The 11085-nt window shown below is 43.3% G+C and overlaps 1 protein-coding gene across 1 annotated transcript in view; it reads right to left on the bottom strand.

Moving 5' to 3' along the window:
• The window catches only part of Zswim5 (zinc finger SWIM-type containing 5), a 107462-nt gene that overhangs the window by 9790 nt on the left and 86587 nt on the right, over window positions 1-11085 (bottom strand). The window contains exons 6-11 of the mRNA XM_050131927.1: window positions 8674-8850; window positions 5549-5695; window positions 4934-5071; window positions 1833-2093; window positions 1304-1439; window positions 377-534 (exon numbers count right to left, since the gene is read on the bottom strand). Of these exons, the coding sequence (XP_049987884.1) occupies window positions 377-534; window positions 1304-1439; window positions 1833-2093; window positions 4934-5071; window positions 5549-5695; window positions 8674-8850 (1017 nt within the window). The remainder of the gene's footprint in view (window positions 1-376; window positions 535-1303; window positions 1440-1832; window positions 2094-4933; window positions 5072-5548; window positions 5696-8673; window positions 8851-11085) is intronic.

Below are 11085 nucleotides of genomic sequence, written 5' to 3'. Positions count from 1 at the left end.
TAATAAAGAAACTGCCTCGGCCCTCATAGGACAGAAAATTAGGTAGGCGGAGTAGAAAAAGAAGCTGAGTTAGTGAGTCGCCATGATGCTCCCGCTCCAGACAGACGCAGGTTAAGATCCTCCCTGGTAAGCCAGCTCGTGGGCTACACAGAATATTAGAAATGGGTTAGAACAATATGTAAGAGCTAGCCAATAAGAAACTGGAACTAGCCGGGCCAGGCAGTGTTTGAAAGAATACAGTTTCCGTGTAATTATTTCGGGCATAAGCTAGCCATGCGGGCGGCCGGGTGCTGGGGACGCAGCCCTGCTGCTCCTAATTCAACAGGGTGGGTAGGCACAGTGGGGAGGCTGGAGTCTAATGTCTACCTGTACTTACCTTTGGCAGCAGTCAGCATGGTAGAGGCCAGTTCACACTGCTGTGATTCCAAGTGTCCAAGTGTGAACCAGCGAGGGTAACGGCTGGGCACCACAGACACCATGTGATGAGGGTGGGAAGTGTCGCCTGCAGAAGATGAGTTTTCTAGAACAGGTAACCTAGAAGACCCAGGAAGCACCATAAGCTTCATTTAGACTCTGGTCATTGTGAGCACCTTTAGGGAAGTTTGTTTTCTGCTGGGGAGGAATTGGTCAGGGAAAGACAGGCTGAGAGCTTTGAAGTTTTAAACCTACAGTATATCAGGCAGGAGCCTGAGCACTTGGAAACCTCAAGCTGAACAGTTCTCATTGTAAAGAGGTTTGACCAGCATGTAGAGTACCATAGGGTTATCTTGATGAGCATAAGAAACACATGCCAAAGAATTTCCCTTTTAGCTAAGGAGTTCTCTAAGTCTTATGGCCTAACTAAAATTCTTCCTCTGTATGGTCTGCTACATCCCAGAAATCTATATTCATAAACCAAGGATCCTACTCTAGGTTGAAAACAAGATTCTCATAGAGCATTGTTTCTAGGTCTTGGGGTATCCATATTTATCTCTGCTTCTCCCACACTCTCTGGAGACCTATACCTGGACCCATGACTGAAAGGAGATATAGAAGGACATAAATCCCTCCTCAGGCTGCCCAAGTGGCTCCAATACCTCAGGGGCCTGCTCAGACAATCTACCGTGAATATGGGTAGAAGGCCAGCATTTCATGAATAACGACTCCTGGATCCTAAATCATATGGACATACCTCAGCTGCTCCAAGGAAGGCTTGGTGTCAGGGAACAGACGAAGAGGAAAGGGGAGTAGGATAAGCAAAGAGAGAGGGCACTGAACACATCTGCACTGGTGGAGACTAACAGGCTGGACATGGGCTACCCACCTCATGGCTCGTAAGGCTAACTTATAGGACAGGTCTGGATCATGAGGCAGCAGAGCAGAGAACAAATACTTGGCAAAGGTGTGCATAGGAACACTCTCCCGGTGGATAACTTCTCCTAGACCGCTGAAGGGGCCTCCTGAGGAAGAAGATGAGTCAGCCAGCTATTATTTACTTGTTTATTTATTTTTGTTTTTTTTCAAGATAGAGTTTCTCTGTGTAGCCCTAGTAGTTGTGGAACTTGCTCTGTAAACCAGGCTGGCCTCAAACTCAAGAGATCCACCTGCCTCTGCCCCCCAAGTGCTGGAAATAAAGGTGTGGGCTGTTACCACCCAGTTTACTTACTTATTTTTTGTATACTTATATCAACCTAGACTTAGGAGCCCAGGAACCTATCTGAGTTTGTTTGCTAAACATAAGAATCTTCATTATTCTTTAATGTCATAAATATTTCCATAACTGTGCTTTGTTAGAGAACGGGGCCCAGAGTCACAGTCAAAGGTTTTGTGACTGAAGCTCCTTTTCTTCTTACCTTCAAGCAGTAAGATACACTGTTTCCGCAATGTCTGTACTAGCTCCTCATCCAGCTGAAGTTCCTGGAGTTGGCTTAGGAGTTGCTCCTCATTACGGCACACCTTGTCCTGTGCATAGAGGCCTTCAGGCATTACCCTCTGTTGACCCATGCCCATCAGAGCAACTTCCAGAGCCAATGACAGGTATGACTCACTGCTGTTTGGGCAGCCTGAAGCCACAGGTACATGCTGGTACACAGGTAGTCTGCTTTCATTCATATCTGAGGGCAACAGGCATACCAGGTTCTTAGGACAGGTCTAGTGGGTTCTTCTGTGCATTTACCCGTTCCACTCTGGAATAGCAGTTGCTTAATAGTTATCATAAAGCTAAGTCAGAATCCCAAAGCCGTAAGAAAAATACACTGAAAAAAGATTCACAAAAAGAATCACAAAGATTCCTACATTAACACATGAATTTGCTAGGCTAGTCAGGGAAGCATAAAGTCTTATCTTTTGCCAGGGCACTATATAATCTCATAATTATTTTTGTGTCTGTTTCTGTTACATCAGTGCGAGTACTTTAAGGGAATGAGACCATTTCATTATCCTATGTTTCTCAGGGGCCGACACCTGAAGAGCAGTGTATGTTAATGGTAAACAAACCAAGTGCAACTTCAGGTTTTTCAAGCTATAAATGTCATTGTGTACATGAAGGTGACTAAAGATGTGGACTCCCTATGCAGGAAATTAGAAGGGCAAGCAGGGCCTGCCCTAGCTTGGCTTTGGTTAACCCTTACATCTCTACCTAGAGACACCTGACTCCACCCAGTTTAACTCTTACTTTGGTAACACTTGCATCATATATTATGATTTTAAATGTTCCACTCAAAATCTGAGGAAGGGAGCACTGGTTAAAGAGCCAGCGTCTTAGTTGGGTATGCTGGCATATACTCGTAGTCTTAGCCTCTCAGGACAGTGGTGAGACGATGGCTTGAGTGCATGAGTTCAGAACCAGCATGGGGAATAAAAAGGAGAATATGGGAGAGTGTGGAGGGAAGAAAGGGAAGGGAAAATGATATAATTATAATCTCAGAAACAAAATAAATAAACAAAAAGATCTTGATTTTCTTCTTCCCCCTTTTTCTATTAAGTAGCTTTGAAGACAAGAAAGCAACATGTAATATTAGATCACAGGAAGATTAGTCATAATTTCTGCTTGCAAGCAGCCGAGAGTGTGGTAAGGATGTTTGCAGACTGTAATGCAATGGACTAATACTAAAGTAAATGTGAATAAACACAGTGATAGCACAAAGGAAAGAAGAAGCAATCGTGAGCTAGCCTCGCTATTGTGGGTCAGTTAGGCGATTCTTCCCCACACTGGGAAAACTGTTACAAAGCCACCAGGAGGGAAAGTGTTAAAAAGAAAATCAGAGTATTGCCAGGCAGCTAGTTAGATGTTGGCAGGCTTAAAGATCACTGGGAACTGACTCCTTCATAATCAGCAGCTATAAAATGAGGGTCTGAAACTTCGGGATTTTGATTACTAGTCAAAAGAACTGGATCTGGGACTGGAGAGATGGCCTAGCAGTTGGGAGCTTTCACTGCTTTTCCACTTTTGGGAGCTTTTTCACTGCTAGGAAGTGGCTTCACATCCTAGCACTCATGTCAAGTGGCTCACAACCACTTGTGACTCTAGTTCCAGGGGCAACCGATGCCTCTTTAAAAAAGAAAAAAAGAAAGAGGGTTGGGAGGGGGTGATCTGAGTCTATGCCTGGCCCTCAGTGGAGAAATGACATTTTATTCTGCAGGAGAAAAACTGCTATTTAGCTGTAGGCTTTCTGGTGAAGAATAAAGAGTTATCATTGCCTTTTTTCTAAACACCTGGATAGGAAGGTGCCCTCAAGACAGATCTGATGTGGTTTGTCCTTCTGTATATGTGTTGCTTTTATTGATTAATGAATAAATCTGTTTTGGCCAATGGTTTAGCAGACTAAAGTCAGGGGGGGAATCCAAACAGAGATAAATATATAGAGAGTAGGCAGAGTCAGAGAGACTCCATGTAGCTACCAAAGGAGAAGGATGGGACACCGGAACCTTATTGGTAGGTTACAGCCTTGTGGTAATACACAGATTAATAGAAATAGGTTAATTTAAGATGTAAGAGCTAGCTAGGAGCATGTCTAAGCTACTGGCCAGCAGTGTTGTAATTAATGTAGTTTCTGTGTGACTATTCCCGTTTGGGTGGCCGGGAAACAAAGGCACACAGTCTGTTTACACATAGCAGTTTTAGAAGTAGTATAAAGCCTACCTAAAATTGTAGCTCTCTCTAGTCATTGTTCCCTCTTTGAGGGTATTCTGCTGTGCAATGGGCCCTCTAGCCACTGTCCACTCTCCCTTTGAGAGTGGACCACTTTACCTGTAAGAGTCCAGTGATCTTCTATACTACACTCTATGTGTCTTATCTCTCTCTCTCTTTTTTTTTTTAATTTGCTTGCTTTTGAGACAGGGTCTCACTATGTAGCCTTGGTTGACCTGGAACTTGCTATATGTAGCCCACTTTAGCCTCCTGCCATAGCCTTCTGAGTGCTGGGATTAAAGGTGTGTTCCACCATGCTCAGTCTTGTCTAAATTCTTTCAACAGAGATCATGAGGATTGGGGAACCAAGGGGAAACTAGAACAAGATCCTGCTCATGGAATATATGATTTCAAAGATGGATACTTGGTTGTTTTTTGAGGTGTGTGTGTGTGCATTTTACACTGTGTGGTCCAGACTGCTTTTTCTGTTGTAATCCTCTTGCTTCAGCCTCCTGAGTGCTGAGATTATAGGCTTGAGCCACTATACCTGGGCTTTTTTTTTTTTTTTAAAATGACATGACCCAGGTTAGCTCTGAAACTGACTTAGCCTCCTGATATACACACTATTGCTGGAAGTTCTATTCCATTTCCAGACTGCTCTGACTTTGGCCTCTGACTCCTTAAATTTCTCTGGCCCTTCTTTTTCCCCTAAGGAAGCTAGTAAGGTAAAGGCAGAAAGCAGGACACACATGGCCGGACCACAGAGTTTGGCAGGGAGAAGGCTGCCGTGGGCAGTCCTGGCTTGTCTCAGGCTGACTCCTGTACCTGACATTTCCATGTAGCTGTCATCATTCAGGCGGCAGGCTTCAGTCAAAGTGAGAAACAGGCAGCCAATGGGATCCAGGGGATGGCCCACCCAACCCTCCAGGTTTGTGATTGTTGTGGTTCCTCTCTGCAACAGTTCTGGAAATAAGCAGGTTCCAAGTGTTAGACAGACAGACGTGGGAATTGCACTTTTCTTCTGCTTTGGTTTCCTAATCATTATCATTCAAGCCTTGACCAGAAAGTCAAAGAAAAGCTCCCCTTATTGTCATGTTTTTGCTTGATTGGCCTGATTACAAGCTCACCAGCTAGCTCTAATTTAGACTGATTGCTGGCAGTGTATATATGGAGACAGCTTTACAGTTTCAAAAACATCTTCTCCAGTCTTAATGGGCCTTCCACCTGCCCTGTGAAAGGCAGACATCATTGTCCCTATTTTACAAATAATAAAGGTGAGATTCACAGGAATAGCATGAGGCATGCCACTTAGCAGGTAGATTACTTAGAATTCTCAAGCCCATGGTCCTGAATGAAAATTAGGTTCTGGGTCGTTTTATCTCCCAAGGATCCTTACCACCCTCAGATCCCAACATGTTAGAGGATTCCTAATCACTATACCTTTCTTCTGGTGCTTGTAGATCTCTAGCTGCCGCTGCTGCTGCAACCTCAGAGTATTAATGATGGCCACCGTGAGTCTGAGAGCCTCTTTTGGATACCCATGAGATCGCAGCGCATCAACCCGAGCACAGGCTGTAGGCACATGCTCTACCAGGCAGGAAGAAAATATTTTGGTTGAGTTCAAATCAGGAAAGCCCATGTTTGACAGACAAAGAGAGTCTATATTCAGTCTAGTTTCTCAGATTCAACTTGGCATCACTTTGTAACAGGAACTGTGTTTTTATCTTTAAGAATATGAAATTTATATATGTGGCTAGAGATAGCCTGAAAAGGTAGAACACAGAGACCTGCTGGCCTCTGACTCCCGAGTGTGCCACCATGTGCCCAGTAACTATTAACTTCTTCTATTTCTTCTTTTTTTCTTCCCTCCCTCCCTCCCTCCCTCCCTCCCTCCCTCCCTCCCTCCTTTCTTTCTTTCTTTCTTTCTTTCTTTCTTTCTTTCTTTCTTTCATTCCTTCCTTCTTTCGAGACAGGATTTCTCTCTGTGGCCCTGGCTTTACTGGAACTCCCTCAGTAGACAAGGCTGGCCTTGAACTCAGAGAGATCCGCCTGCCTCTGCTTCCCGAGTGCTAGGATTAAAAGTGTGCATCATCACACCCAGCACTATTAACTTCTTAAAGTAGGGGAGTGATCCTAGCAAGTCTTTCATTTTACTTTATCATTTACTCCAGAACTAAAATTAAAAACTATACAAATAACTGGGACTGGGAAGTGGAAGCAGGAAGTCTAACTGAATTGGTAAGCTCCAGGTTTAGGGACAGACTCTCTCAAAATATAAGGTGGAAAGAGATGGAGGACAATGCCTGATGTCCACTTCTGTCCTTTACATGCACAGCTACACATCTGAATACATAACCACATACACGAACATGCACACACATAAAATAATGCACATTTAAAGATATAATAAGCAAAAATACAAAAAATAACTACTCTTTACAGTTTCATGTATATTTATCCAGAGTTTTCAATTTTTTAAAAATATTTATTTATTATGTATACAATATTCTGTCTGTGTGTATGCCTGCAGGCCAGAAGAGGGCACCAGACCCCATTACAGATGGTTGTGAGCCACCATGTGGTTGCTGGGAATTGAACTCAGGACCTTTGGAAGAGGAGGCAATGCTCTTAACCTCTGAGCCATCTCTCCAGCCCCAGAGTTTTCAATTTTTAAAACAAATTTGGTATATTATAATTATTGTTTTGCAGCTTAATAGTACATCATAAATATTTTTCTATGGCATTAAATATGCTTATATAACATTCAATATAAAGACATGTCATTCTACTGACTGTGTTCATCTACTGGTTAATCAAATTGGACAAAGAAGTAGTTCCCAATTCCCATCTGTATATTATTTATTTATGTACTGTAATGAACCCCTTAGCCTGCTTGCTTGATCTATCTGTCTGTCTGTCTGTCTGTCTGTCTGTCCGTCCGTCCGTCTGTCCGTCCAGCTAGCTGGGTTTTGAAACAGAGTCTCACTCTAACTGATCTAGAGTGTAACCCTAACTGATCTAGAACTTGCTACAAAGACCATACTTTCATTAAACTTACAGAGATCCACCTGCCTCTGCCTTCTAAATTCTGAGGTTAAGATATGTATCACCACACCAAGCTCCTAAGTTGTATTTTAAAGTAAATGTTCGCTAATAAAATTAAAGACAAACTGACTGTAAACCAGACAACTATTGCAGAAGTTTAAACTAGATGAAACAGCTCTATCTTATTATAAGGAGGCTAGGAAGATGAGACAGAGAAAAGGAAGACAGCCTGGTGATGAACACAGACTTCATTACCACATTACCAGTATAGTACAGAGTAACTAGTTTCAAACATATTATTATTTTTTATGTGTGTGTGTTCATGTGTGTGTACATGTATGATCATATATGTGGAGTCCAGAGAACAATCTTGGGCACTACTCCTGCGGCATTAACCACCTCTTAAAAATTTTACATGTTGTTTATCATTATCGTGTGTGCCGCAGACGGCATGTGGAGATCCAAGGGTAAATTTCAGGAGTGGGTTCTCTCCTTCCACTATAGGTTCTAGCAATCAGACTCAGGTCGTCAGCTTGTGCAGCCAACATTTTTACTCACAGAGTCATTTTGCTCTATTTTTGTTTTGGGGGTGGTGGTGGTGTGGGGTTCGAGACAAGGTTTCTTTTGTTGATTTTTTTTTTTTTGGCTTTTTTGAGACAGGGTTTCTCTGTGGCTTTGGAGCCTGTCCTGGAACTAGCTCTGTAGACCAGGCTGGTCTCGAACTCACAGAGATCCGCCTGCCTCTGCCTCCCGAGTGCTGGGATTAAAGGCGTGCGCCACCACCGCCCGGCATTCTTTTGTTGATTTTTAAAAAATTTTTTGAGACAGGGTTTCTTTGTGCAGCTTTGGAGGCTGTCCTGGACTTGCTCTGTAGACCAGACTGGCAGAGATTAAAGGCGTGCACCACCACCAACCAGTGCTGACTATTTTTTTTAAAGACAAGGTCTTTCACTGGCCTGTAACTAGCCATTAACACTAGGCTAGCCTGGCTAGCAAGCTTTGGGGCTGTGCTGTCTCTGCCTTCCCAGTACTGGGACTGTAAGTACACACTACAATGCCTGGATTATTTTATATGGGCTCTGGGGATCAAACTCTGATGCTTACTAACCTGCTACCTCCTCAGTAGTGCTTTTCAAGCAGAACATAACTTCAGAGCAGGATATAATGTTGCTCAGTAACAGATGACTGCAAGTGTGTGAACTGATATCTAGTGGCTTCGTTATTGCTCTTCAATACCTATCAACTGCTTTGTCTTCTTCCAAAGCTTAGGGAAAGGATACAAATTTCTACTTGAGATTGCTATACCTCACTTGAGCAAACATACAAATGAAGCAGGCCTCAAATAAATGACCAGGGTTGGTAGTAAATGCTCCAAAAGAGCTCTATAGACTATATATATATATATATATACTCTCTAAGTTGTAGCTAGTGTTGCCGGGACCTAGACTGCTGGCTCATGTGGACCTGGTACCGGTGGGATTGGGCCCTGAAATTCTCGGAGCACAGGAGGCTAGACTTACCTAGCCACAGTGGCTGGCCGTGGGAATTAAAAAGTAGTCGCTCGTTTTCCCGCTGGCAGGCTGGCGCAGAATAGATGTCACTGCTGATTATTCGCTGCAGGTGGCTGTCCTGCCAGTGCAGTTCACGGCCCTCAATGGCTCTAGTGAACACTGTTCGTCTTGGTCTGGATAAAGAGTCTGGGGGAGGAGAAAGAAAGGCTGAATAATCTAACACCCCGTCTTCTTTAGGAGGGAGGTTGGCCAGAAGAACCGTCTGGATATCCTGTCTGTCTGGACGTTCTGTCAGTCTGGACATTTGTGTTGTCCCCTTAAATAAACCTCTTGTACATCTCTGTCCGCTATCAAAAAACCCTTATACAGAGGTCTGTGAATTCCTTCTTCTTTGAACAGCCTTCTACTGGGATTCAGAGCAATATGAAGCTTGAAGGGACATTTGTGATCTGCCCCTCAATAGTCAGGATATAAGCTGTTTCCATAGCATCAGAGAAAGAGAGAGGCAGTGAGATAATGCCCTAACTAATCGTAACTTATTCCATTTGCAGCATGGCCCTTACCACACTAAAGGCTTCTGTGATATTCGTACCAGGAACTGGAAAACTACTCAGGAGCCCAACACAGGAAGCTCACAAGTTTGAGGCTAGCTTGGGTGATGTTACACTGTTTTAACAAACAAACAATACCCCCTGCCTCAGGTGCCCTAAAAATCAAAAACAAGTAAAAATTTACACATAAAACCAATAAAGGCCAAGGAAGACGTAAAGCCGTCTGCATTTGGGACCTTTATCTCTGTCTGTCAGCTAATAGTTTGTTCTCTACAGAAAGAGCTGGCGCTGACAAACTTTCTCCTGGAAAGCTGACCAAGCCACCTCCCTTCAGGAAAAGGCGGCAGGGAAAGCAACACACAAAGTAAGCTCAAATCATCACAGTCCCTGTCTGTATCTCTCCTATTTTATATCTTCTAACAATACTGAGTCTGTCCCAAAGTTAGTCTGCTCTCAACACAGCTTGCACTTTGCCCGTTTCATCTTGTCCATTCCCACCATGACCATGGCAACTCTTATAAAGGAAAACATTTAATTGTGGCTGTCTTACAATTTCAGAGGTTAGTTTATTATCGACATGACAGGAACATAGTGGCATGTAGGTAGACCGGCACAGAGCATAGAGCTGTTCTTAGTACAGGGTGGGCTGAAAACCTGACTAGGGTGTACTCAAAGGAGAATCAGAGAGCAGAAGTAGACATAAATGATTTTTGGTATATATACCCTCTGAAATAATTTTTCTTTTAGTTTAAAAAAATACTTTTTTTTTTTTTGCCAGGTGGTGGTAGCACACACCTTTAATCCCAACACTTGGGAGGCAGAAGCAGGCAGATCTCAGTAAGTCCGAGGTCAGCCTGATCTATAAAGCGAGTTCCAGGACAGCTAGAGCTGTTACACGGAGACACAGAGAAAACCCTGTCTCAACAAAGAAACAAACAAAAAACTTCTTTTTTTCTTTCTTTTTTTTTTTTTTTAATTTTGAGGCAGGGTCTTGCTTATGCAGTCTAAACTGGCCTTGAATTTATGATCCTCCATGCTCCCACATTCTGAGGCTGAAATTATAGGCATGTACTCTATTCTCAGCTCTGAATTACGTTTCCTAACTCTCATAGCTCAGAGAAAGGCAGCCAGAAAGGTATGTGCAGTCCTAAGATGTTTTATGCTTTGCTTTGTTTTGTTTAGGAATGGACGCACATAACAGTGGGCTTGTATAACTCACGGAGTGGGGAAAAGTTTGGGTGTAGAAGAGATGGGAGAGCATCACTAAAGCAGTATCTTAGAAAAAGGAAAAGGAGTAAGATTTAGGGAATAAGAGAAGGAAGGGTTTGGGCCAGGTGGTGGTAAAGCACTAATCCCAGCCCTCAGGAGGTGGAGGCAGGCAGATTTCTATGAGTTCAAGGCAAGCCAGGGCTACACAGAGAAGTCCTGTCTCAAAAAGCCAAGAAACAGAGAGAGAGAAAGAGAGAGAGAAGGGAGGAGGGAGAGAGAGAAAACTGTCTGGACTTAGAAGTACAAACACAAAGGAGGAGGCAGAATAGATGGACAGAGACAGTAGTAACTCTTTGATCTTTTTTTTTTTTTTAATTATTTTTGGTTTTTTGAGACAGGAATTCTCTGTGTAGCCCTGATTGTCCTGGAACTTACTCTGTAGACCAGGCTGGTCTTGAACTCAAAGATCTGCCAGCCAGCCTCTGCCTCCCAAATGCTGGGATTAAAGGCGTGCACCACCACTACCTGGTTTATTTATGCATTTTATGTATATGAGTGCTCTACTTACAGAAGGCATCAGATCCTATTATAAATGGTTGTGAGCCATCATGTAGTTACTGGGAATTGAGCTTAGGACTTCTGGGAGAGCAATCAGTGCTGA

The sequence above is a fragment of the Alexandromys fortis genome, unplaced genomic scaffold (genome assembly GCF_014885135.2).
Source record: "Alexandromys fortis isolate MF-2015 unplaced genomic scaffold, M_Fortis_MF-2015_v1.1 scaffold_302, whole genome shotgun sequence".
NCBI lineage: Eukaryota > Metazoa > Chordata > Mammalia > Rodentia > Cricetidae > Alexandromys > Alexandromys fortis.
This window is presented reverse-complemented; position numbering and strand designations above follow the sequence as displayed.